The 27,026-nt window shown below is 41.8% G+C and overlaps 1 protein-coding gene and 1 long non-coding RNA gene across 4 annotated transcripts in view; one reads left to right on the top strand and one right to left on the bottom strand.

Annotated features, from left to right (window-relative positions):
- Nucleotides 1-13,826, top strand: part of DPYD (dihydropyrimidine dehydrogenase) — a 355,040-nt gene extending 341,214 nt beyond the window's left edge. For all 3 annotated transcript variants that reach the window (XM_084526956.1, XM_084526955.1, XM_084526957.1), the window contains 2 exons: nucleotides 9,631-9,771; nucleotides 12,342-13,826. In XM_084526956.1, coding sequence (XP_084383082.1) covers nucleotides 9,631-9,771; nucleotides 12,342-12,509 — 309 coding nt within the window. In that variant the 3' untranslated portion in view covers nucleotides 12,510-13,826. The remainder of the gene's footprint in view (nucleotides 1-9,630; nucleotides 9,772-12,341) is intronic.
- Nucleotides 1-27,026, bottom strand: part of LOC311440276 — a 125,481-nt gene that overhangs the window by 61,745 nt on the left and 36,710 nt on the right. The window lies entirely within an intron of this gene.

The following is a 27,026-nucleotide window of genomic DNA, read 5'->3' as shown; positions in this document are numbered from 1 at the left end:
TACTGCTTTTAAGCTTGTTAGAGGGCATCAAAGACAACTATTTATGCAGACTTTCTAGCTTTTAACCAAAATCGATGGGAAATGATTTGTGATGTACATGTATAGGTATTTCCCTAATGTCATTTTTCAAAATCAAGATATTCAGGCAGTGGAATGGTAATTGTAGAACATGGTGAATATCTTGAAGAATTAAGTTTAACCATTAACAATTTCTTTTAATTTGAATGAAACAGTATGAGCTCAGCTTTGCATGATACTTCTTGATTATTTGTGGCTTACTAAATATCCATCTCTCATGCAAGAAAAGGGTGGTGTGGAAAAGGTTGGTGTTCAATATATACAAAAACCGAGACCTAGGTTTTCAAACTAAATTTTAAAGCTGGAAGATGTTTGTCTAGGTAACTGATCCACTATGTGCAATGAGTAAATGTCAAGGTGAAAATAAAACCAGTTCCCCCATCCACTGCATAATCCATACATTGGAGATTTTCCCATCCCTTAAGTAGCCAATAAAATTAAATAGCAGCTAATTATTCTAAGTGTTCACTTTAGACCCTACTTAAACTTCAAAAAACAAACAAACAAACAAACAAAAAAAACACACACAGGTAATAAATAAATACAAGGAAAACTTTTATCAGAAATCTCCTGTAGGCCCTTGTATGAAGCCATGTGAAAATATCTGCTGAACTCATTAACTGTCTTCATCATATATGTAAGAATATCAGATATTCACAGATAGGTAGCTTTCACTGTATGATCAAAACGGTATGAATTCTTGCAAAAATAAGACCAAGAATAAAATACAACATGAGCAATAGCTCAAAATATCACATATAATTCCCAAGGAAAATTTGCAGCATTTACGAATACATGCAGCATTCCAACATAGCAGATAGGACTGCAAAACAAGCCAAGGAGAAATTCTGAGTCATCTTCTTGTTTAAGTTAAATTGTTAGCAACTTCTGTAGATCTCCCTCACCTTTTTTGACTGGTTATTTGAGTTTGAGCTCCGCTACTGAAAATCACGCCCCACCTCTTGTGCTCAGGTTCCATTCTTTATGTATATGAAAAGTCCCAAAGAACAGCAATCTACTTCCCCCCCCCCACACTATGATGAACATTTTCAAAGTCTACTTGACCTCAGAGGTTTTATGATTCTATTCTCTTTGCAGGGAGAGTATTGATGTAAGGGAAAAGAGAAAGAAGAAACAACAGCCAATAACTGCATTTTCAATGAGATAGCTTGCTTCTGAAAACAGCAGAGAAAAAAAAAAATGATACCATCAAAAAACAAATAAACTGAATGATGGAAGAAATTTAGCAAGAGGGAAAAGCAGACATAAAGACTTGGGTTAAAAAAATAAATAAATAAATAAATAAAAAGTTGAGGTCAATAATTTATCAAGCCCAAGCCAAACTCAAGTAAAAAAAAAAAAAAAAAAAGAACCAAATAGTCAGAGATGGGTTAAAAAGAAGAAAGGAGGTCCTACTGCAAGGAAGAGGAAGATGAATTCCCCCAAACAAAAACTTCTGTTTATAAAGACACTGTAAGGAGCTTCTCAGGCAGAGAAATCAGGTTAGCCTCTTTCTCACACCTTCACTTGAATTAAACAAGACTGAAAAAGACTGAAGCAATTAGAATAAAATAGCTGATTTGTGACAGTCTTACAGTCTGAACATCTCTTTAGAAAGGAATGTTTTAACAATAATGAGAAAAACAGCAGTAAGAGATGTCCACAAAGAAATAACAGAATACCAGGGTTTTGCTTGAAGTTAGGGAACTTGCCACTCTACAAAGGGATGTGTTGTAAAGTTTATTATTAAATGACCCATCCATAACATTTTGTGGAGAAAATCTGCCAGAAAGATTGCGAATATTTATTACAGAAGCTGAGTGAAGCTTACTGAAAAAAGGTGACTTATCTTATACCCTTCCCTGATCGGGGATTCTCTGCAGAGATGAGCTCAGACTTGAGTGATTTATCTGTAGCTGTCCAAGAAGTATTCACATTTAGAATTACAAATCCCGAACAGTCTCCAGGCAGTTCTGTCTTGGCTGACCCTCTGGACAGAGAGGAGAATACATTCTGTTAGTTCAGACTGGGATATCAGGGGAGTGGGAATGGTCAGCACTAATAGCTAGGACCAGCCCAACTCCAGTTCTCAGGACCAGTGGAGAGGTATGCTCAAAAGCTGATGGCACCTGAGAGATAGCTGTCTTTGGAACAGCTATGACCCTTGATTTGGCTGGCTGTATTTTTGGAGGGTTGCTGCAAATTTCCTGATGCCTGCCCAGAACTCCCTCATCTGTCTGATCTGCTGTTGGGTTGGTGATATGTAAATTCCAACATTTGTTTAAATTCTGCATGCTGCCAAAACGCCTTTTTTATAGACTTAAAAACCCTCTGTGGTTATCCAAAATCTAATTTAATTTTTGGAGGCTTTTCCCATGGTTTTTCTCTTTATTTTCTCTATTTTTCAATGTTAATTGAAAATGCATACTTTGATATTCAGCAGTGTTTCTTCTTTTCTTACTTTTCTGCACTATCAGAACTCCTGCTGGATATGGATATATCCTCTGGATCTTTTATTTTCGGTTACACTTCTGCACTGCTCCCACATATTTCTCAGGTTACCTCCTTATTACTTTAATTTTCCTTCCTCATATCATTCCTGTGGTTTGTTTCTTAATAATTTCATTCATTGTCTTTGAGGGCCTATGGCATAATATTTGGTCAGCATTTATCTGCTTATTTTATTTATTCCTTTTTTATTCCACAGGTCTTTCTGTGGTTGCCCTGTTCAGTAGTTTACATATTCTGATATAGCTTTGTTTGTCAGATTAGGTAGGGCATGGAATATTGTCCCACCTGTTGGACAAATAGCCAAAGAGTTCCTCAAGCTTAAATTCCTTATGTTTGAAATTTTTCACCCATGTGTGTTACTGGTATGTGTACGTGGTCTTTTGCACATACATATACACGAGTTTTTTAATGTGGGTGCTATCAGTATCCAGCTGAAAGCCAGCCGTCTTGGGAGACCTCTAGCCACATTTAGTCCAGTGTTGTGCTTAAGCTGTAAAAGTATATTGTAAAAGTATATTATAACCTGTAAAGTATATTGTAAGGGTATATTGGTCTAGGCACAGCACTATTGTGCTATAACAGTGTACTATGTCTTCCCGGCCTGTATTTAGGTGGTTCAACAAAAGTAGCTTGGGCTTACCTGCCTGCAAAAGACCAGGTTGTCATAACCTTCCTCATAAACTTGATGCTGTTGCATATTTCAGGTGGAACTATGCATGTGTGCCCCATAATTTATGACTCCGAGTCTGCTTCTCCAAGTATTTGCTCCAACATGAATCACAGCAGTAGCCTCTCATGCTGTGTAGCCCATAGCGATCCCCTCTCTGTCACTGTACCTCAGAGAATATCCTCATCACATCTGACAGTTTAAAAAAATTTAAGTTAGTCTTCAGGTATGGGGAGAAATCCTAGGGTCGACCCTTCTCTTTTCTTCCCCTCTCTGACTGACAAAGGACTGCCTCAAGTGGTTTTATAATGACTGCTATTGCACTAGCAGCCCGTAAGAGAGGAAGGGCACTGTTACTGCATATAAAACTAGAATGATGGTGTATTCCAGATCAGGGTTGATTAATATCACAACAGAGTTACAGTAATTATGGTGCTGTTTTATATATTAACATCTTGCTGGTTTGCTTGTCTTTTATCATGACAGCACATTAAGCAGAAGTTTGTGTGAGCTGCCCATGGTGTCACCTACCTTATTTGCTCTTGTAGCTTTGTTTTATCTGGAATATATCCCTTTCCAAGAATAGCAAGAGTTACTTATTTTGATATGCTGAATAGTTCTTTATCAAACTACCTTTTTTCACCATTATAGTACCCGTTAACCTAATCATATAAAATACCTGTGAAGTTCCTTAGGTTTTCATGAATTTAGTTTCAGCTATTATCAGTATCAACTCTGTAGTATTCCAGTTCAAATCATTTCCTGAAACACATGCTAGCGTATTAAACAGAACCATATCTAAACTGGAAAATTGTGATATATTCCTGTGTTAATATTTTGCCTTTTCTGTATGTTGATTGTTATATTTCAGCTCTCTATTTTTAATTTGTTTAGCTGGTTTCCAAACCCACTTCATGGCTACCTGATTTCTCTGTTTAAAACTCTGTTTTAAAGCCTGTGTCAGAGGCCTACTGAAACATAAAATTTACCAGTTAATTATCTAGTATTTACTGCCTCACAGTCTCTATCCAGAAATGTGATAGATTCATGAAGCACAATTTTTCTTTACAGAAGCGATATTGAATTATGTAGTAAAAGTTCGTTTGAGTTATTGTACAAGTCTCCTAATAGCTATTAATGCAACTTTTTTACTTGCTTTGCTGAAACGAAGCTTAGAGGTCCCAGGTCACTAAATCCCAAGACACATTTAATAACATTTTTAACTATTGCCAAAGCATTTGTAATCTTTAGATGTAAAAACTAGTTTTAATGAGATTACATATTTATGTGAGGCTCTTTACTTTAAATTAACCTTGGCCACGTACTCTCTGATCCTGCTGACTTATTCTTCTTTAATATATCTGTTGTTTTTTTTCTAACATTTTTCCTTCTTATATCTCAGTCTTTGGCAGCACCTCACCTTTATTACCAAAAAAGACCAGGTGGAAGGCAGGTATCTCCCCAGTAGAGATACACACTGATACAGACAGACATTTAATTTCTTTGCACCATTTCGCCCCCTTTCTGTGCTCTCATATCATAGTAAGGACTCTTCCAAGGAGAACCCCCTTTTATTCCTCAACAACTGCTGAATCCTGAGAAGTACCCAAACACCAAAGATGATGAACAGTTGTAGTACTTGGGATCAAGTTCATAACCTTGCTGTATAAATGTCAGGTGCTTTGTTCAGAGGGGTGTTTTTGATTACTTGGAGTTGAATCAACTTCAGCGTTTGTATCCTTGTGAATGCTCCCTCAGAGCCATGAGGACTGAGGTCAAGGCCTGTCCTTGGGACAGACTGCTATCACAGCAAGCAGGTCTCTACTTCTGGTAACCTAAAGATTACCCTGTTTTCCTTACCTGCTGTTGCTGTCAGCTTTGAGTGAACCTTTCTCCTGAACACAGTGTTTTGTAGTGAATCAAAATGTGCAATAAGAGGACAAGCATGTGTGTACCCTTTGAACTTGCTATATGAGACAGTACCTGCACCATCTTATGGCTTTCTTAGGAGGGAATAGAATAGGATTGTGGTGGTTGGCATCTCTGGAGAACATAATCTTTTAGTGTGGTCTGCATGAATCTGGAGACAGCAGGTCTACAAGGAGCCATGCCTGAACTGTGAATTGTATTTACAAATATAGGTTTACTAATATGATGGCTAATGACATGCTAATCACCATTAAATACTTGATATATGAACATTAAAAATACAGCTATAGTAATAAAAGTAGCATTTTAAAAATAATATCCTACTGAACAGATCTGTTCCTTGTGTATACTCAAAACCACATCTGCTTAACTTAGTGACAAAATGAATTTTTTCTGTACTCATTAGTAACATAAAACTAATGGATTCTGCTCTGATTCTCTCCATAGCAACTGAATTCCCTGCCAGTTCCATTTACAGGGCTAAATTCCTCTCCCAGATCATTCAGTACAGTTTTGTTGAGAAGAGTGGGACAGCACAGCAGTAATCAAAACAAGTGCTCTAGGTCCCTGTGATTGCAAAGGTGTAACTTAGGGCAAAATTTAACTTCTAGATTTTTTCTCTTGATTGCTGCTGGTAATGTATAAGCCAGAAAGCACACAGCTTGACTTTCAAAACCTGGCTTCTGTTTGCAGGTTTGGCAGTTAGGGGGAAAAAAAATAAATACTGTAAACAGTGCGAATTTGATCTGGAGGCCATTGAGATATACTAAGTGTGGAATCCCATAGTGCCATTTTAGCCAGTTGCTTTTTGGAGTGAAACTGCACTTTAAACTGCAAAAGCTGATTGTCTTGCTGCACTGTTTAGTTTGTTATAAACATTTATGATTTGATGGGAACAAGAAACTCAGAGATATCATGAGGTGCTGTAAAAGAGTGCACCTGCAGAACATCTTTTAAGTACCAGTACTTTTTTAGTCAATGAAGACTTAAAACTTTGCAAATGGCTAAAGATACAGATTTTCCTTGAGAGTAATAAATGATTAAAAGACAAAATATCCAGGAGTGTAAATGAGCTATAAATCATTGACACAGTCTTTTGAAAGGACTTTCATGCCTCCAAAATGTCATTAACATACCTGTTTGGGATTGTAGGTCCCCCAAAAGTGTGTTTTGTGAGCTGCAAGGAGTGAGACTTTTTACAAATTCAGAAATCAGCATGTCACATGCATTGTTTTTGTTATACCCTTTGTAAGTTTATAGATGGAAAAATCTGTTTTGATCGTGTTCTTCTAAGTAACCACTTCCTAAGCTTATCTAATGGTATCCTAAATCTTGGACTGTCCCCCTCCTGTCCCCCAGCTGCGTCTCTGGAAGGGCATTAACCACCTCACTCCTTCCCTATTTAAAAAGTCTTTTCTAATTTTCAGCTTTAAATTTATTCATGTCTGGCTTATAATCATATGTTCCTGTGCCAACATTGTCGTTTATCTTAAATAGCTCTTTTCCCTCCCTGATGTATATACAAAGAGACATCATATTCCTGTTCTGCCTTCATCTTCCTAGGCTAAACATCTTGTTAGGCTCTTTTTGTCTTCTCTTGTAAGAAAGGCCGTACATCCCCTGATTATATGAGCAGCCCTTCTCTGCAACCTGCTAGAGCTTTGTTTTCTTGTAACATCACATCCAAACTGTATTTAAAGAATACAAATGTGAATCCAGCACCTCCCTGAGAAAATTGTTAATTACCTATGCTGTATAAAAGTCTGCCTCTGTTAGATTAAAAAGCTTTTCAATATCAGGAATCTCCCCATGTAGATCCTTTCAAAACACGAACAGGCAGTGGAAAGCTACATCACTGTTTGTTGCACAGGTTTTATATCATTTCTTTAAATACTAAAAGAGAGAAGCACGGTACCATACTTGCAGACAACAACTGCATTTGTGGCACACAGTGCAATGTTTGGGAGCTGTATACACAAGAGAGGTTTACAGGATACTTACTATTGCTGGCGACAGTAGGTCACAAAGAAACCTTAACAGGTATGATACAGACAAGCCTACATGAGACCTGAAACAAGCTGGAGCAGCTTTCAACCACCACAGTTTTTCAACAGATACAGAAGGCCGCAGAAACTTGAGAAATGCAGCACTGCAGCACCCTGAAAACTGCAGAACAATTCCCAGTAAATCCATGAACTTTTCTGAGTAAGAAAAAGAAAATGAAAATACAAGAGTGTGAGCAGGTCCTAAGGGATTACATTTAATTGAGTTACTGTAGTTCATCAGTGGAGGCATGCTAAAGGGCTGTGTGTTCAAGCCTAACCCTTTGCAACAGCAAAGCAAAAAGTATTAGCTTAAACACTTTCATAGTAGTTAATTGACCTTTTACAGTGGTTTAAGCAAACAGATTTTACTTCAAATTTGCAGTGAATTTGGACCATGCACATAATCAGCTTGCACAGCTTTGTTGATGAGTGCTAACTCATTAAGCTGTCATAACTTGCTCACTTGCAGTCATCTGTCCACACTCGTCATGCTGCCTTTAGCAATGTGCCATAGATGTTTTATGCTGGAAGAGCATTAATGTTCTCTACGTGTTGCTGAGAAGAGCTGGAAGGCTTTTAGAACTGGATGAATGCAACCAAGGTATTTGACATGTAAGCAAGTTAGGGTTTGGCACAGAGAAAACATTTGAATATTTTTGGAAGAAGAAGAGTATACTTTCCCTATCCTTCTTCCTGGATTTAGGATATGGCTTAATTTCCTACATCAGCAGTCATTAACAGCAACTTCATAGATACTGCTCCCTTATTCCTCTTTGTGGCATAGGAAGAATTAGTGATTTTTAGTGTGTTTGAAAATAAGGCTGCCCAAAACAACATATGCAATGAAAACTTAAGGTACTGGTGTCCAGATCTTCTTCAATTTTCTATATGAGAATTTAAAACAATATTAAAGATTGTATATGACTATAAATTATACAGGTTAAACATAGTATATTAGTAGACATTTAAAATACTTGATATCCACTTCAGTACACTTTTTTTTTTTTCTTTTTTGACTGATAGGAGTAAGGTAAATATTGCTTCTTCAAAAATATTGAGAAACAGAATATGAAAATAAATTCTTATCGTGTTTCTTGGCTATGAAAGACCAAAGGTAAACACTTTGAAGCTTATAATTCTAGGCAGACTTGTCTGTGTCTCATATTTGGCTTGATCTTGAGCATTTTTCAATTGACTTGGATCAAATTCTGTAATGAAAATCTTAATGACTTCTTGGTTTATTACAGTAGCATGGCTTTGAAGCCAGTTCTGTGCTCCTAAAATTCAATAAGATTTTTGAAATACCTTACAGTTATACCCCTTTCTAAAACATGAGTAGAATGTATTGTTGCATCAAATAACATGCATTTACTGAGCTTGACTTTATTTTAACAATGTAGAATGCCGCACCTAAAATCTTTTTGCAGCATAAGAACTGATATTGAAGCCTCCTCAGAAAACTCACAAAATATCCAGGCCAGCAATACCATACCACAGAGTGAAACCTTTAAAATGCAGTGATGTTCACTACCTGTGCTACAATTCTATGAGTTAAACTGATTTAACTGAAGAATAGCCATAGTCCGAAGGACCTGGGACTTGGCCCGTCTCTGCCATTGAATTAGTGTGGCTGAACTACCGCTGAACTGTGCAGTTTCGCTTTATGTGAAGTGCAAATGATTTGCATCAGGTAGTTCCTCAACAACTTATTTTAGAAGGCGTCTTCCTCTTGTGGTATGTAGCTATATTCTGTCTGCCATGCAAATTTGGTTTTGCAGCACAGATGTGTGAGGTTGATGCCACAAACTCTTCCCTGTGAAGTTAAAAGAACTGAACCAAAACATGCAGGATTAGACCCACATCTTATTTCTGTGTAATATTTGCAATAATCTGATGATCTTCATGTCATTTGTGCATTTTTCTTACTACAGAGAGAAAAACAATTATTGTTCTCAGTTTATTTGATCGTGTTTCTTTCTTTTCTCACTGTGAGTTCTTAAATCTGTACTAATGAGAAATGACTAAGGATGATCAGATTGTCTGTAGCATGTCACTCCTGTTTTGTACTCCATTTTATTCCTTTAAGTATCACACAATAATGGACAAATTAAAATAGTACATTCAAAGGTGTTACACATGTAACCTTTTTGTATAACATATTTGTATACGGACATATACTTTTAGAGTTGCTTACATTCAAAATGTACCTATGTGGAGCATTCTTTGTATTTTAGAGTACATATGAAGGTTGATGGCTTGGAAATTTATAAGAAAAATCATAAACATCTTCACAATACTTGTCCAAATTTTCCATGTTAAAGTACTGGAGAGTGTTTCTCTGCAGCTATAGAAACAGCTTAGGTATCCTCTAAATGAGTCAATAATTTTTTTTTTCCCTAGGATATAATTGGAAAAGCACTGCAGTATATTGGAGCATATGGTGAGCTCTGCAACACAGAGCAAGTTGTGGCTCTGATTGACGAGGAAATGTGTATCAACTGTGGCAAATGTTACATGACCTGTAATGATTCTGGCTACCAGGTAAGAGCACAGCTGTAATTAGCAGGAAGGCACAATGAGTTATCTTTCTGCTGCTGGGAAGAAAGAATCCACCTTCTGTTAATGAGCAGGTGGTAAAAACAGATGTCTAAAATACTGGATTTGAGCCCCAGCATGCTCCCAGGCTATGCTGTGCAAGCCCTGTCTGAGCCGTTTGCACAGTGGTGAGCACAGCACCCAGCACGGCTTCCTCTGGACGGCCATGTGGAAGGGCGCCGCTCTAGGTCACTCTCCCGGTGTGTCCCTAACTGTGAGTGGGAGTGGGCTGCTTCTTACGAGGAAGAAAAGGAAGGAGACCCGTGTCAGGTGCCTCTGAATTTTGATGATTTTCAAATACGTGAGGGAGAAAGGGAAGAATGCATCCCTTCCCATCAAGAAGATGCAGGGAGGCAAGAGACGTTCTTGTGCAAAAACTGTTAAAGAAACGTAGTCTTTGTTCCATCAGCCTGAGCAATTTTGAGTATGTGAACAGGAGTCCCACCTCAAAAGTAATCACATCCATGTATCTGATTTATGCAGTATGTTATTGGCATTTCTATATATCACTGGTTTATATTTCTATATACCACCGGTTTCCATGTCCACTGGAGTTGATGAACTGGTCTGTGGGAAGAAGGGCATCATAGGAAGACCCACGTTCTTTTAGAAAACCAAAGCAAAATCTGGCATAATCTCCATGGAACCTAGTATGCATTAAACAATAATGTATACACAAATTTTTCCATTCATTCCAGTACAAGAACAGTTTGTCAGTGATAAATACTTTAACTCAGCAACAAGTTTCATCAGAACACCAAGACCTTTTGTTTATCCTTAATTCAGTCTAATCAATATTAAGTCTGAAGTCTTACTTAACTATATACTGCCAAAGAAAAAAGTCTTCCTATTTAAAATCAGCTTCCACGATTAAAACAACCATCAGATCAAAGGTAGACTTTTTTTTTTTTTCCCATCGATACGAAAAAACTAGCACTGCATTTTTACAAGATCAGATGATTACTGTAGTCTTCATCTACATTTCTTCTTGACACTGTGATCTTCACTGATTCTCCTTCCATTAGATTTCCCAGCTATAGGGAAGATATAGCCCTGGAGAGCAAAGGACTTTGTTTGTATTTAGTGAAACCTACTTTTCTGTAACTGGAAAAAAAATCAGCACCAAAAGAACCAAAGCTTAAAACCCCAGGAGGTTCTTTAGCACAAAAAATGTTTTTCCTTAATTAATTAAAGAAACTGCGAAGAAAATAATTGCAAAGAACTGCAAAGAACTTCTTAATTGCAAAGAAATCAAAAGCCCCCCACACTTCAAAATATCATCTGCTTTGTGCTTATCTTTGTTTCAAAAAATCCATGCTGTTATGCAGACCTACCACCTTGTAGGACTCCAACAGAAGAGCTTTCCTTCACTCGAAGGTAGCACTGCAGTCCTGAATTCCTCTATCTCTTTGAACCCTCTTTCAGGATGTGCATTGTTGATGGGGAGAGAGGAAGGAGTCCTAAATACTCACAAGCCTAAGTTTTCTTTGTGTTTGAGCTAAGCTAAAAGAAGAGGTGGTACCTGCTCCGTGCTCTTGCCAGCTGCTACAGCAGCGTTTCAGTGCCCTCCTGGTGGTGAACCCCCAAACGCTGCAGATGTGCCTCTGGACCCATGCACTCCCCCCTGCCCTCTGGCTGCCCAACTGCTGGCAGTGGCTGGGGAGGTTTGCTAAGGCAAGAGTTCAGCTTTCAGGGCTGATCTTTCCTCCCCAGAACTCTTTTAAAAGTCTATATTCATTTTTTTATTACTATTTTGTACTTTTCCAGGCTTGCTTCTTAGATGTTGAACCTTTTGCGGCTGTGTGAAGCTTTTGGTTTTGCTTTTAATTGCCATTTCCCATTATACCAGCAGCTTATTTCATTGAGACTTCAATTGTTATTTCACATTCAAATACACTTATCACACTAATTGGTAATGAGGATTCACTGCATGGAAATGTGAGAAATAAAGCAAGCTCTGCCTGCCTGGCACTCAGATATCCCTTTCAAAGATTTGCAAAGGAAAAAAATCACAGGAGGCACAGCATGCTGTGTTTTTCTCTACTTTTTTTTTTTTTTTTTTAATTATTAAATTAGATTGTTTATGCCGTGCTGAAAATAAAAATCAAAAGAGTGCCCAGTGGTGTATGCAGCCAGCGCTGTGCTGAGGCCACGCAGGCATGTCCCGGTGTCCCCCCGGCCCGTGGACCCGGCGAAGCGCTGAGTGATGAAATATTGTCTTCGTGTGGTGGAGGAACATTCCTCTGGGAGCCTAAACATCACGGGCCGAAGTCAGCCTTTTGTAGCCGCTCCTCGTGGCCGTGAGCTTTTGCCGAGGTGGAATTTCTGCTTTTGAAGGGCCAGGGGGAGGGAGGGGTGGTTTTGTTCCCTGCCACTTCACCAGTTGCTATAGCTGCAGTGCAGAACCACACCAAGATGTCTCCAGCCGCTGCAGCACAGGAAACGCAGGCACTAAAACGGGCGCAGTTCTGACCTTTTCCATGAGTGACATCAATAATGTTTATTCCTGTTCACAGGCTATCCAGTTTGATCCCGAAACCCACCTGCCCACGGTTACTGACAGCTGTACAGGCTGCACCCTGTGTCTCAGCGTCTGCCCTGTTATCGACTGCATCCGCATGGTTTCCAGGACGACACCGTACGAACCGAGGCGCGGGCTGCCCCTGGCCCTGGGCTGCCCCTAGCCATGGGCGATCCCTGGCCCTGGGCCTGCGCGCTGAGGTGGTCCGACCGACAGCTGATGCGAGCTGTACACTTCTTTGATGCGGCTGATTCGCTTTCTAATTAATCCTTGAAATCTACTCTGACCAAAAAAATGCAACATTGGGAGCCGTTACAATGAACACTGTTTTCCAATTATTATTTTTACGACAATTAAGTTCCGAAATTACAGAAAGGCAGCAATTAGTCGGTTGTAGCTGTCAGTTGTCCACGATTTGAAATGTAACTTTTTCCTTACAATTTGTGCTGTAATTTCAAAACTCCTCTGTAGACTGTTTAATCTCTATGTAATTTCTGGCTGTAAATATAATTAAGAAACCATTTTTAATGAACTACAAATCAATGTACAAGCTAACTGTTTTCAAGAAGGCATTTTGTAATTAAACATTACATTTAGTTTTAAAAGAGTTTCTTAGAAGATGTAATTAACTACATAGCATTCAAACAAAGCAATGTTGCTTCTATTTTTCTATGGGAAGAAATGAAAGGGAATTTAAAACAGGATTTAAGAACTGGATTAATCACTTTCAACTACTACAGCATATGGTAGTGTATTTTTATAATCCTTTCTAATTCTTTCTCACACTAGTCACTTAATAGAATAAATTTGCTGTGCACTGACACATGCTGGACTCTTCAGATTTGTATGTTGCCTGGGTAGCCTGATCGTTACTTTTTTTCCCCCAGTGATCACTCATAACATCCATCTAAAAATGGTTAAACTGCCTTATTGCAAAGCCCAGGTTTCATTTCAGGATTCTGAGAAGGGACAATGTTTTTTCTCCAAGCTCATCCTCTAAATAACTTTTTAATTGTGCCAATTAATGTTCCAGAATGTACACGTTACAGGTCAGAGATCTGACTACGTGCAAATGGAACACACACCCCGCAGGCTGTGTTTGCCAAACACACACGTATAGGGCAAACTGGCAAGATGATTTCCCCCAGTGCCAATTCTTCATACTTAGCAGTTATGTATAGTTCTAGTAATTTCACAACCAAAAAGAAATACAGATTTGTCTGTCTTACTGAACAATATCTCAGTATTAATCCATTTTTCATTCACAGTAGGAACTTTCTAATTTGGACGTATTGCTGTCTGCTTTACTCCACTTAAGAATATAAAGCCTTTGATTTCATAATAATAATAAATGATCTACTCATTCAATTTCTTATACCCTATATTGTGATCAGCAAAAGCTTTGATTAAAAATATGCCCTAACTTTCATTTGCTGGTTTATGAATTGTGCACCAAATTAAAAATAAATGTTGAAAGCAACTTGTTGTATTTCTTTTTTCTTAATTTACTAAACAGATTTTTTTTAAGAGACTTGTCAGGTGGTGTTTCATGTTCTCTACTCTGCACTCCAGGAATCATTAATGAGTTAATTCATGTGTACGTTATTCTATTAATTGCCTACAGTGCAGAATATAACATGTTCTTTGCCCTGGATGGCATCTCTTTGTCTTCCTTTGACTTGTCTTCCCTTTGCATCCTTTCCCCATGCGCACACACAGATGTGCACAGTTTCCCCCTCCAACATTTTGAAGTGTCAGCTCATTTAGTATCCTCACTCCACCAGCCTGGTTTTGCTGACATTTTGGGCTCACCCAATGAGATCCACTGGCAGACCCAAGCCGAAAGCTAATAGCTTTCGCTTCATACTTTAATCTTTCTCCTCATAGTTGTACATTTTTCACACTCAAGTAGTAAGAGAGAGTTCTACTGCTTAGAAAATATTTGCCTGAAACTTGTTTAAGTCTCTTGGTCTTCTGGTGGTTTCTTATCTCATGTGAGTTATAGGAGACTCACAGTAAGAACAAACTGCTTTGTGACTATGAGGGGCAAAGTTTGGAGGGTCCCTGTCTTTTCTCTCTGAGAAGCTGGTTGGCAAGCAGCTTGCCCTTTGAGTATGGCAGAAAAAAAAAATAAAAAATAATTCAGATCTTCTGCAGGTAGCACTTTACGATCTCAGTTAACAGATGCAAGGAAAAGCAGCTATTTTATCCCAGGCTGTTACCATCCACCTCTTAGTTTGTATCCTAACACAAACCCTAAAGGTGAGAGGTGGTGTGTCACCTGTGGCTGAACCTTCCGGCTTCTCCAGGTCCCTCGCTGCTATATTGTCAGCCCTGGTTACCTTGCTATACTGAACACTTCACATCTGGTGGTGTGGCTTCTTTTAGCTACAGGACAAAGCCGAGAGACCTGATTTCAGTGGCTAAGCACACGTACATGTATATCATCAACGTAGCAGCAAAATTCGAGCTTTTCCTACGATATTCAATATTCTCAGGATATCCAGTGTTCCTAAGTAGCTATAAAGTAACCTATAGAAGATTAGGGACATTCTATGAATCAAGTTTATGATCAAGACTATAATTTATTTTTAACCAAAGAAGAAATAACAAGTTACATTGTTCAGGTTTCTCTCTTGCCACCCACCCTCTCCCCCACTCCTCTTCCATCAAGCCCATTAACAGTTTCAGGAAATGCATTCCCAAATGAATGCGAGTAATTTCTAACCGACAGTCAGCAATAAATCTGTGTGTTGCTGGAACTCAGAGAAATGGCCACATTAAGGGCTCCTGCAGGCCTTAAGTCATCAGAGTAAGGCAAGGTGTAAACAGGCAGGGGAGAGACACACACGAAAGACCTGGGTTCCGTAGGTTTGTGCATCCATCTTGGCAAACCAATTGAGCACATTCAAGAGCCAAGGAAACAAACCAGAAAAATCTGGTCTATTTTGCAAATGCTGTAGCCAGTTATCAAAAAAGGGGATATGAATTTTAAAAGTGTAAAAGGTTCCAAATTAAGTTCATATATTTCAGTGATTTAGCTGCATATTTAAGGAATTCTGTATTATTAAAGACATGCTGGGTTGGATCCTGCAACCCTAACCCACACAGTGTTTAGACATGTTGATCTATTGATCACTATTATAAAATATTGTAAACTGTATTTGACAAATTAAATTATGATAGAACTGCCATAGCTTCTCCTGCTCTGCCGCACTAGCACATTCTTATTCTCATCATATTCCTGAACAGAAAAAGCTCCCCATGTTCAATGCATGCTCTGCAGTCCAAGAAATACTTGAAAAAGCTGCCAAATCTGCTTGTGAGAATCCCAGTGCACTCATACACGTTCATTGGAAAAAGAGATGTTTTGCCTTGCTAACAGGCTATACAGGCAGTTTGGTTTTTGGCCTCTAGGATGAACATACATAATATCTGCAAGGAACTCGATTGGCAATGATAATAGCTGCATTTGAAAACTGACACAGGATTTTTAAAATATATATATATTTCATGATTTTAAATAAAACAATAATTTGATCTCTTAGGAAAATTAAAACTAGCCTTTGTGCATGAACCCGAGGGTAGTCTGTATTTCCAGTGTTGTTGCCAATGTATTTGCATAGTGTTTGTTGCTCTGATGCCTCACCGATTGTAAGAGGAAGACTTGTTTGCAGACACCCATTTGCTTAGTCAGTAAGACTTGGCAGGAACAAAACACAAGGTACCTGTCTGGAACCACTGCCCCTTCTGTATTGCCTCTTTGAGGATGTGGGGCTTTCCGAAGTGTGGCCAGTTTGAGAGGTGACTGGGCAGCCAGGGGCCACAGAGTGGCTCGCTGTCATTTCTGTAGTCTCCCCGTTTTCCAGCAGGTATTGCTGTCACCTCTGGCTCCTCCAGGTTTGGTGCCTTGTAGCCTTTTATCTCAAGGTGGCAAAAGCCATTGCTAGATTCAAGGCAAACTGTCCAAACCCCAAATGAATGCTATGAGCCCTGTGCCTCATAAAACCACTTTGTTTAACACAATCCAAGACTGTAGGCTTAGAAATACAATCTTGAGCATAGATATCTCCTATCAATAAGAAGATCCAGCCAGCATATTCTGGATGTGTGTTTCATTATTCATCTACTGTAACATGGGATTGGGCATGTTGTTAAAGTTTTATATTTTTCAACATGTTTCCTAGTAGAAAATATTTTTTTAGATAAAATATTTATTTTATTGGCAACAGTTTCCCTTCACCAGGCTGCTCCACTTCTTTGATGAACTGTGGAAGATAAGTTTTCATTGGCAACATCTGGCAACCTGGCAGACTCTCCAGGCAGCTGGATTGGTAACTTCGGAGTTGCTTCTGGGTCGTTCAAATAATTAGTCTGCTTATGGACCATCTGGGTCGCTTTGTCTTTGCTGTTGCCATTTTCTTTCTTTTCTGAGGAACTGCATGCTCCACAGTCAACTGTTCAGAGAACAGCTTTTAATAGCTCTTCCTCAGGGTGAGCTGCTGGATCTCATGCAGATTTCCATGCTGGCCTTGTGCAGGGACTGACCGCCAGCTTTCATCCCCTCACCTTTGCTGGAGGTCTGAACCTGTCTGTCTGCCTGGCATGGGCCTTGCCATGTATTGGGCAGCCAGACTCAGGCAGCAAATAGTATAAAGCTGTTGCTCAACCATTTTTGAGGTACTATGCAGCACTCAGTGGAAAGAGGAGAGACTCCATGAATGATTTTGTTAAATAAAACAGCTTCAAACCATTGGTCTGCTTTGTCCTTTTCTTCCACCAAACATTTTTCCTCTCCAGAACCATTAACTCATGGTACAGTTGAAGTTGCACCTTGGTATGACTGCCAGCTGCCACAAGAGCTCTTCTGTTGCATTTCAGCCAAAAAACGATGCAGTCAGCACCGAGTGCCCCCCGTGGGCAGCTTGCCTGCACACTGCCAATGGCTTGAGCCAGGCATTGCCCCAAGGGGTGCTTCTCACCTGTGTGAGAGTGCTTCGAGTCATAGCTTTTGCTTCAGCTTACTGGAGATGGGCTTAGGCCTCGTCACTGAAGTCTTCATACGCTGTTGTTGAGAAATGACATTTGTGGGGACCCGCACGGCCATTACCATGAAAATGAGACAGCCTGCAGATAAAAGGCATCCACTTCCATCACGCAGGTGCACGACAGAGTTTTGTAAGTCTGTGTTCAGTGACAGGAGTCAGAGCCTTCTTGTGCTCATGTGGGTGTACTGTAGCCTCTTCTATTTATTTTAGGAAGAGCAAGCGATACGGAGGTCGACAAATCTGATGGTAACAAGAGAACCAAAGCGAGGGCTGCCCCCGGTGAACGCAGCGGGGCTGTGTGGTGCTGGCAGCTCCCTTCCCTGGGGTGGGGGCTGCGGGCCTGCACCAGGCCCCCTCTGAAGGGAGGCTGGGCACCCCTTTTGCTTCTGCTTTGGCAAAGAGTGTAATAAGAATTGGTCTGTCCTCTGCACTGCTGGCAAGGCCACAGGTCACCCCCCTCCATGACACTGATGTTACAATAAAAACAAGTGCTGCAGGATTCCTTTTTTGAAGTCTTGAAGAATTATTAATTTTTGACAAAATAAGGCAAAATGCAAGTGAAAAGAAAATCAAGTCTATTTTGTGTACGGAGAAATATCTATCAGGGTGGTAAGCGTAATTCTGCCTTGGTGTCTCATCTACCTCTGCAGTGATTTCCTGCACAGTCACGTGCTTTGTAATTGCAGGAACTTCCTATTGTACATATTTGCTGTTTCACCATGGCACGAAGAATAGTCTTTCTGAAAAGCCTCACTCTGCACTCTGCAGATCTTTTCTTTTGATTGCACATAGGTAAACCCCTTTTGTAAGTTTTATGAGGTGCAAACATATATGCTATTTTATGCTACTAGTCTATTTATTGGATTAGCTTGAGGATTTGATGCAAAAGCTTAAGATGATATTGAAAACACATATCACTTCTATTGTAGCTAAGAAAATCAGCTTTAGAATTAGAGAGACCTTGTATCAGGCATTATGTATAGCCCTTTAGCTTTTTAGCATGGCTGTTCTTTGTTGCTATGGCAACTGAATTAACCATTTCATTAATATAATGGAATAAAACACATTTATTCATTTTTGCACTCACGGGTAATCCACATTCAGCTTTCAGCATACTTGTCAAGCTGTGTCCCTTTCACCTCAGCCCCTGATATTTTCTCAGCATTTCCAAAGGGTTTTTATTTTATTTCTTCCTTGTTGGGGAGAGAGAGAGCTGTTGGTTTTGAAGAATGTTATATTTTTTGTCAATAAATTTACCTCCGTTTCATTGGCTAGCTTCTGTTTAGCATTCCTAAAGTGGAAAAGCAGACTTCACAGGCAGCATTCAGTGCAAGGAAGTGGTGTTCTTCACATCAGAAAAGAACAAATCATTTTAAATTATGAAAAGCTCGTGCCTGCGACCAGCTTGTAGGCTAAGCTTGGCATGGTGTGCTCTACTGTAAATACTGACAGTACTCAGCCGTGTACGCTGCCCAAACATTCCTGTTGCTGAACTGTAGTGCTAAAAGCAGATGGAGTGCTACAGTCTTTGTTTACCCTGGTTTTAATGTTTCCCAAGCCGTGCCCACACGTTGTAATGGTTATCGAAATAATAGCTTAATTAAAATGAAAAGTCCACCCCTCGGCAGAAGGAAGCAGGAGAGCTCCATGCACGTGGCATGGGCAGGGGCAGCCCCGCGGCTCGCCCGCCAGCAGCAACCAGAGCGGGGCCCACGCTCAGCAGGGCACAGGCAGGACCGAGACCTCTCCAGCGCTCCCGGGCCACCTGCTAGTGGCTGAGGGGCCAGGTGACACTCACTGCCCATGTGCTAGCAGCCAGGTGCCCAGCTGGGTGGCAGCGATACAGCCCAGGGCTGGGCCTGCTGGTCTTAGCGCTGCTTTGCTCCAGTAGTGTGACAGTGAGCGCAACGCAGGCTCTTGGCTAATACTTTTTTGACTGTCCTTCCAAAGCGACCACTGGTGCAAATTCACAGGCCAAATTTCAGTCTATGAAATTCATCGCTATTAGCGATTCCACAGCTGAAGTCATTGCAAATAAAATAATAGCATAGCTGATACGACTTTTTTGTTTGTTTGTTTCTTTCTTTTTTCTAATACAATTCTAAAGTTAGTAACGTGAAACTGGAGTTTTACTGGAAATAGGGCAGATGTATAAATGATTTTGAGAAATGAGTTAATTAACTTTGAAGATATAAGCCCTTTCATTAAAAAGACAAGGCATAGAAGTAACAGCACAATAGCATATTGCCTGCAAAGGACTGTTCATTCATTGCTGTTTGAGTGAATGTATAAATCATATAATCTACAAGGGCTAGTAGATTCTATATCATTCACGTGTGCTGCCTTCCCTACCTGAATTAAATTTTAAGTGCTTCCTCCTAGGCAATTCATTGTGTAAGGAGTGCCTGAAGACCCAGAAGGAGAAAGTTATGTAGCTGGCAAGGTAAAAGACCGCAACTGACCCTGGACACAAAAGCATAAGCATAAAGGCTCTGTGTGCACTGCAGATAGTGCTGGTGCCATATTCTCCTCCCGCCTTTGTTTCTCTCTGTATATTGAAAGCATCCTCCCAGCTGCCCAGTAATACAGGACTCATTTAATTTTACCAGTGCATATTGTGATGCTGTAGGTGAGGATTTTGAACTCGTAAATGTCATGTTAATGCTAAGCCTTTGAATCAATAGTTTAGTTTTGGGCAACTCATCATCTGGTGTAAGCTTATCCAGAAGAATGTCTCCTTTAGTAATTAACAAGCAGCTTGTGGCTTCCAAAAGCATCTCACCTAAACATTAAAGATACTTCTGCACACAGAGGCTAGCAGTGGTACAAGGATTAGTATACATGACTACAAATTTTTCAACCTCTACAACTCTCTCCTATGCTTTACTAGAACTGAGCACTCTAAAAGCAGCAGGCAGCTCATTTGGACTTCCTATAAATAAGATGGAGAGATTCTGGTGGGGGGGACCCTCAGCTGCAGTTCACTGGATTTCCTCTTGTCCAAAGATGAGGAGAAATAATAAAACTGGGGCTTTCATGCAAAGCAGGGGCCGTGCTGCCCCATCCTTTCCCTACTCCCCTGGTGCAGAGAAGACCCGGCCCCCAGGCCCCTGGGGTGCACCCTTACCCCTGTGGCTGAGGAAAAGTCACTTGGCTTCCCGAGCTGCAGCACAGCCGCCTCTGCCATCGGCATCTGCTGCCGCTGTGAACCTCAGGAAAGCAAGTCCTTATCCTCTGTTAACCTCCTTTTACATTCTGTAAAATGAAGGTTAAAAACTTGCTTGCCTCTCTCCTGAGGGCTATTCTAAGGTTGATTAACACTTGAACAATCAGCTGCGCCTGTTCCAAACTGGATATTACTTCACCATCTAGCGCAGAGCTTGTATAATTCAGGTAACAGTGGTGACTCCCCAGCCAAATACCCAAGTGAGAATGAGGGCTGTTAAAGACCTTCTGTACAACTGAGCAGCAGGCACAGAGAAGGAGCCGGTGCCTCACATTTGTGGCTTCCACCCGCACGTGCGGCTGCTGCCGGCGGTCACGCAGCGCAGGCCGGGGGCTGCGGGCTGCACAGTGGTCCCCAGCCAGCGCCTCGGCCTGGAGCCGGCTGGGAACTAGGCAAGGCAACAGACCCCAGGAAATCTCGCTGCCTGTTAAAGAGCAGTAGCGGCCGCGTTAAAGGAAAGCGGTCTCGAAGACTGTGGGAGTCGTGTGGCGAGGAAGGGCTCGCGGGATGGGCTGCAGTGCCGGGCGAGCCGCGCTCCGCATTGCTCACACGGAAGGGATGCTCAGGCCGCCGCGTTCCTTTCCTGCACAAGAGGGCAGCGTTTCACCAAGTCCTACCGAGGAAGAACTTGGGGAGAGCTTTTGTCAGCTGCAGAGAGGCTACTTACTACGCGCCTTATCTTACTAATTGTTGGAACCGGCTAATTGTTTGAGTCAGAAGTAATTTAATGCATGATGCAAACTATTGCCCGGCTTACGGCTATTAACTAGGTACCGAGAGCAAGCCTGTTCGCACGGTGCTGCAGGAGTTTCCAAGCTTGTTAACTGTTTTCCTGACAGCCCGAGGATTTGTGGTGGTACGCAGCAGCCCAAATGTTTATATTACTGCTGACATTTTATCTCCAGCATTACATAAATGTTTGAATACCGTATTCCGCTCAATCGGCAGCTGCCCTTCGGTAATGAACGGAAGGTGCAACCTTCAGGTTATGATGGCGTACATGCTGATGAGTCACTACAGTCAGAGAGGTATTTTTCTTTACTTGGATGCCTGGCTTTATCCCAGCTATCTATAATATGGATTTCAGGTCTTCAAAGTAAATTGTTTACCGTCGGGTAGCTCACCACAATGCCTGGCACTTGGTGGCATTTCCTTTTTCCATGCTCAAACAGCAGCACACATTCTCAGGTACTGTGCCATTAGTCATGGTGTATTTTAACTTTCCAGCGGACATCAGTGCTAATGAAACAAGAGGCAGAGCTATCACCAGAAAGGCTCTGGATAGCAGAGTAAAATTAGCATCACAAGAAAAGAAGGGAAAGTATTGCTGTTATCCAAGCGCTGCTGAATTAGCCAGACAGAGCTAAAAATAGTTGGGAAATGTCTGTATTATAGGAGAAAGAGTATGACTTCACATTACTTAAGCTGAAATGGTATTTTGCTGCATGAAATGTTAGGCATATAAACAGTGCCTTATATGTACTTGTCTGCAATAACATACATTAATATACATGTATGTATGCTCTATATATTGCACATTTCATGTATGTCTAGACAGTTGTTCATTATTGCTCATTGTTCAGCTTCTAAACACATCATGAAATGCTGATAAAAATCTATTTATCTATCTGTCTCCAAGTCTGTAACACACACAAGTTAAAGCCTTGCTGTGGAAGACAAGGGGTGTTGGAGGTACAGAAGGATGCACTCCTAAGATGCCTAGCGAGAGCCAGCTGTACATCAGAATTGTTTGCAGCCCTGCTGGGGGTAAAACGAGTGGCTGGCAGGGGGTCCAAGGAACCCCTACCCAATACACGCCTTTTTACCTGCCCTTCAACTACCAGACTTGTAGATCTGCCTCTCATTCAAGGGTCTGTATCCATACACAGGCACACAGAAAATTTGTGCTATCCTGTCCTACATCCAGACAGGACCAAGGAAACGTGAGTGACATTAAACCCAAATAACACAAGTCCCTCACGGCACCAGGGGCTGCCCTCCTGGGGTGACAGGGTGCCACCAGGCTTCTGCTGCTGTGGGAGGCCTGGTGTAGGGGCTTTGCCCGCGTGCTCAATAGCTCCTGTCCTACCTGGGCTCATTACCTTTCGGGCCTCCCATTGCTTTCATTTTGGTGAAAAACAGATTGACCTATAAGTGAGTGCCCTGCTATTGATTCAGAAGCACATTTCTGTCACACAGACATTTTTAGAGAGGATAAGTACAGGCACTTCTCTGTTATTCATCACCCTAAAGACGGTGGCTCCCCTCTCCTCCCTGTTGCAGGACATAGTTCAATATCAAGTCTAGAGGCTTGATAGGGAAACTACCACAATATTGGATCTGTGTGGAAATGGCTCCTCATCTCTGAACTGAGCATGCCAGAGCCAAAATGGAAACTGCAGTCCAGTTCGGTGAGTATGCAGATACTTGCTGCCTGGTGTGCAATAATTACCCGTGATTATTGCACAGTTCAGCTCATGAGTCAGCCAGGCATGCTTGCTGCTTCTGAAATATCATTTCACCCCGCACACCTTTCTTGACCTCGCACACCCTATTTCTTTAAAGATGCCCGTGCCTTCTGTCAGCTTTATGCATTAATCACACCACTTGCTCATTACTGTGCACCCCAAATCAAAATTAAGGTCACCTTGTGTATTGTCAAAGCTCTCAGCTGTCTCAGGACGACCCCTGGGTCCTGACAGCCCCCGCAGGAGGAGAAGCCACCCGCCCAAGCACTGCTTCTTCCATGCCTGATTCCCTGCTGCCGTGTGGCAGCACCTCGCGGCTTGAAGCCCTAAGGGTGTGTGGCAGCCTTCTTTGACCCTGCTCCCACAGGATGTGAGCCTTTAGAAACTTCACCAGGAACAGGGAGGCAGTGCCAACAGGGAGTTTAGGACATTGTTTGCCTCTATTTTTTCTGCCCCAGCCCTCTTCTCCAGAAGAGGCCTGGAGGCCCCTGGGACTGTGGTGAGCACCTCGCCAGTCACCCTGCACGCTCTGTTGGCACGGTGAAGCCGGAGGTACCGCTCACACAGCAGCCCCGCAGAGTGACAGAGCTCCATCTACATATGGGCTGACTGACAGTGGGAACCAGCAGGGGTGGGATCGCTCCTGTGGCACACCCAGGACATGACCCAAGGTTGCCCACAGCTCCAGATGTGAGGTTTGCTTGGTGGCAGTGCCCTGAGCAACCCGCATCACACCTCACAGGCTCAGTCGCTGGTTGCTATTGCAAGATAACGCCTGCTCTAGAAGGCCAGGTCCCTCCTCTGCTCTTGAGTTAAATACACATGTTGCATGCAGCTTCATGCTTCACTCGCGTGGGGTTGTCCGGCCCTGGCCTTCAGCACCTTCTGCTCCACTGCTCCATGGGGCGGGTGGCTGTAACTCCACGCCAGCCACACGTGGCTACAGAGGAAAGAACCAGCAAGGAGGCCTTCCTTATTCGCCTCACTTGTTAATTGAAAAATATCACTTTAATTCAATAACATATGTTGAATAAACATAATAAGCCGGCAGTAGCAGAGTGGTGACGCTACGCTGTCACTTCTGCTTTAGCCTTTCAGGTTCAAATGACTGTGTTGTCAAACGACTCCTTTACAGTATTTGCCAAAACATGTTTACAGAAAGGCTCAAGCACAAGTGTACCCTGGTGTGCCAAGGCCACTGAGTACGCTCATGCCAAGCAGTGCAGGAACCGGATGGAGGAGGTGCTGGCTGTCAGAGCACAGGGAAGGTGCTCCCCGAGGAAAGGACAAGGCCACGTGCTGACCATTTGAGCATTTCTCCTGGCAGTCTGCTGAAAAGATGCAGAACTTATTTCCCAAACATGACTGCTATGAACTTGGTAAGAGCTTGCAAGTTTTAGTGTTTACAGATGGCTTAATTTGGCAGTCGTAATCATTATAGGAGCCACTAATCTAATGGGAGTTAAAGGCTGCCAGAAGTGAAGTATTACAATTAGAACAACACCCCAGTCCATGAGTGCTCATAACTTAGTACCATTGCAAACACCATAAGGTGCCCTGATGCATACACATTGGGTGTTTGGTTAATCATGCTGTAATTCAAGCAAGCACTGTCACAAAGAAATGTATGAACACCAAGAAATCACACCCTCCTCTGGCCCTCCCCCAGCTCCTGGGCCACACAAGGGGCAGCACAGCAGACATGCTTTCATTCAACATGTGGGAAGAAAGCAACACCTGAAATCTGAGCAGTGGTCAAAGAGCACACAGCTAAAGAACCTGCAGCTGAAGAGGCATGCACAGTATGTCTTTAAAGCTCTTCCACATTTTCAAATGAATGCATCATCTGTTTCACTGAGGGCTTAGCCACGTGCACTAAGCCTACTTCCCATCAGCTCAGTTGTAAGCTAAGTCAAGGAAGGATGCCCAAGCTCACCTGCACTGCCTGGTATTTGCCAGGGACATAATGTGCACAGTTGCTGTGTGCTGTCCCAGGCACATAGCTTGTGCCTGAAGCCCAAGAAGAGCAAACACGTGTGTACACACAAACTACCCCATTCCTTATTGTTTTCTTTCCTCCAGCTAGCTTGTTCTCTTTTTCCAGACATCCTGCACTGCATTATATATTGTCTTTGGATCCATTTTTAAAGAAGCTCCAGGAATCCTATGGTTTCCATGTTACAAGGACCTTGCTTTTTCCTTTGTCAGTAGTCTGGTGGTTATCTATTATTCCCTCTCTTTAAATCCCATCTGCAAGGTCTGATGCAGAGCCGTATGCTGCTGTGGGAAAGGCCGATTGCTAAGTCACTTAGCGAAGTGGTTGGAAGCTGGGCAAAGCCCTGCTTCTGGGCCAGTGCCAGCTTGCTCAGCTGCAGTTGTCCAGGAGAAAGTCCTAAGACCTGCTGGGGCAAAACACACATTTGCTGAAGGCACTTTCTCAGGTCCAAGATGGGGTTGCTGGAAATATGGTCTGCTTTTCTCTCACTAATGTCCTGAGAATGTTCATTAGTGGTGAAGAGGATTCAAATTCAAGCTGAGGGCATCATATCTTTCTGCAACAAAGAGAGCTGTCCTCTCTTCTGGGAGTGGCTTTCAGTCCTGCCTTGTGCCTCTGCTCCTCTGCACCAGGAAGCATCATAGCTCAGCTTGGGTTCAGCGGTCACCTAAGACATGGGAGAGCTCACTATTGTCTCTGCATGAATTAATAGTTAATTACTCACAGGAGGAAGAGATCCAATAGTCCATTATGTGCATGAAATACAGCATTTGGACAGACCTCCTTGGAGAGTAACTATCAGTGAACACTTGTGTTCTGAAAAGACATTAAGTCAGGACACCACACTCCAAAGAACAGTGAAATAGAAAAGGTTTAATTTCTCTCCCTTTTGCTGGAAGATGTTTCCATCAGCAACAAGGGAAAACAAATCTTAACCACAGACTTCAGCATAATAGCTGCAGTAACAAAACAAGTTTCATTATTAAACTAACTCTTGGTAAGAGCCAGATGATTTCTACAGACAATTTTGCATGCAACTGCTAGATGCAATTTGCAGTGTGAGCGCCAAATTGCCATACTAATTATTTCTGGGCTGATGTTCCCTCTGTGACATAGTGGCATTTGGAGAATGGGGACTAACCAACAAGTGAAGTGCTGAAGTGGGAGATCACTAATAGCATTTCTGAGAATGAGAAATATCGCAAACACTATTCTTCCCCTTCACACGCTCACTCTCAATTTGCACCGAGACAATTTAATGCACACAACTATCCTACCTAGTTCATCTGTATTTTTGGCACCAGTCGGGCAAGCAGACCTGCCAGCCCCCAGGCACGGTACTAGTGTGGCCATGCGGGGCACCGTGACCTGCACTATGGACAAGCCAAGTGGGTAGCCCTGGCAAGGCCTACCAAGCCCTACAAATCTTCAAGGTGAGCATGTTTCTCTCAATACTTTTCTGGCTCACGCACATGCTGCCTGACAGTTTGCCTAATTCTCAGATCTGCAGTATACCAGTGAGGTGGGGGGTCTGGCAAGAAGTTCACTTAATTCAAGTCTATTAGCAGGTCAGTGTCTGCTTTTATGCTTGCTCACTCGCTAGCAGTTTGTTCTGAGTTAGCTTCTCAAACTGGATACTTCTGCACACTGCATAATATGAAATGGAATAGAAAAGCATTCCTGGCATACTGTGAGTTTTTTGCTTTCTGTTCCTTTCCTCTGTCCTATTTTCCTTTTTCATTGCCGAGGCAGTACACTATCAAGTTTAAGCAGTGTAATTTTAGTCTGGTACTACAGACCTACCGATTAGTGAAAAGCAACAGAAAAAAAGAGTGGGTTGGCTTTAAAACTTTTAGGTCATACTTTTCTTCTGTTAAAAACAATTTATATGCGTTAAAAGACTAATTACTGAAAATAGAATAACCATTTAATATCTGATTGG

This window comes from Aythya ferina (genome assembly GCF_964211825.1).
Source record: "Aythya ferina genome assembly, chromosome: 8".
Lineage (NCBI taxonomy): Eukaryota > Metazoa > Chordata > Aves > Anseriformes > Anatidae > Aythya > Aythya ferina.
This window is presented reverse-complemented; position numbering and strand designations above follow the sequence as displayed.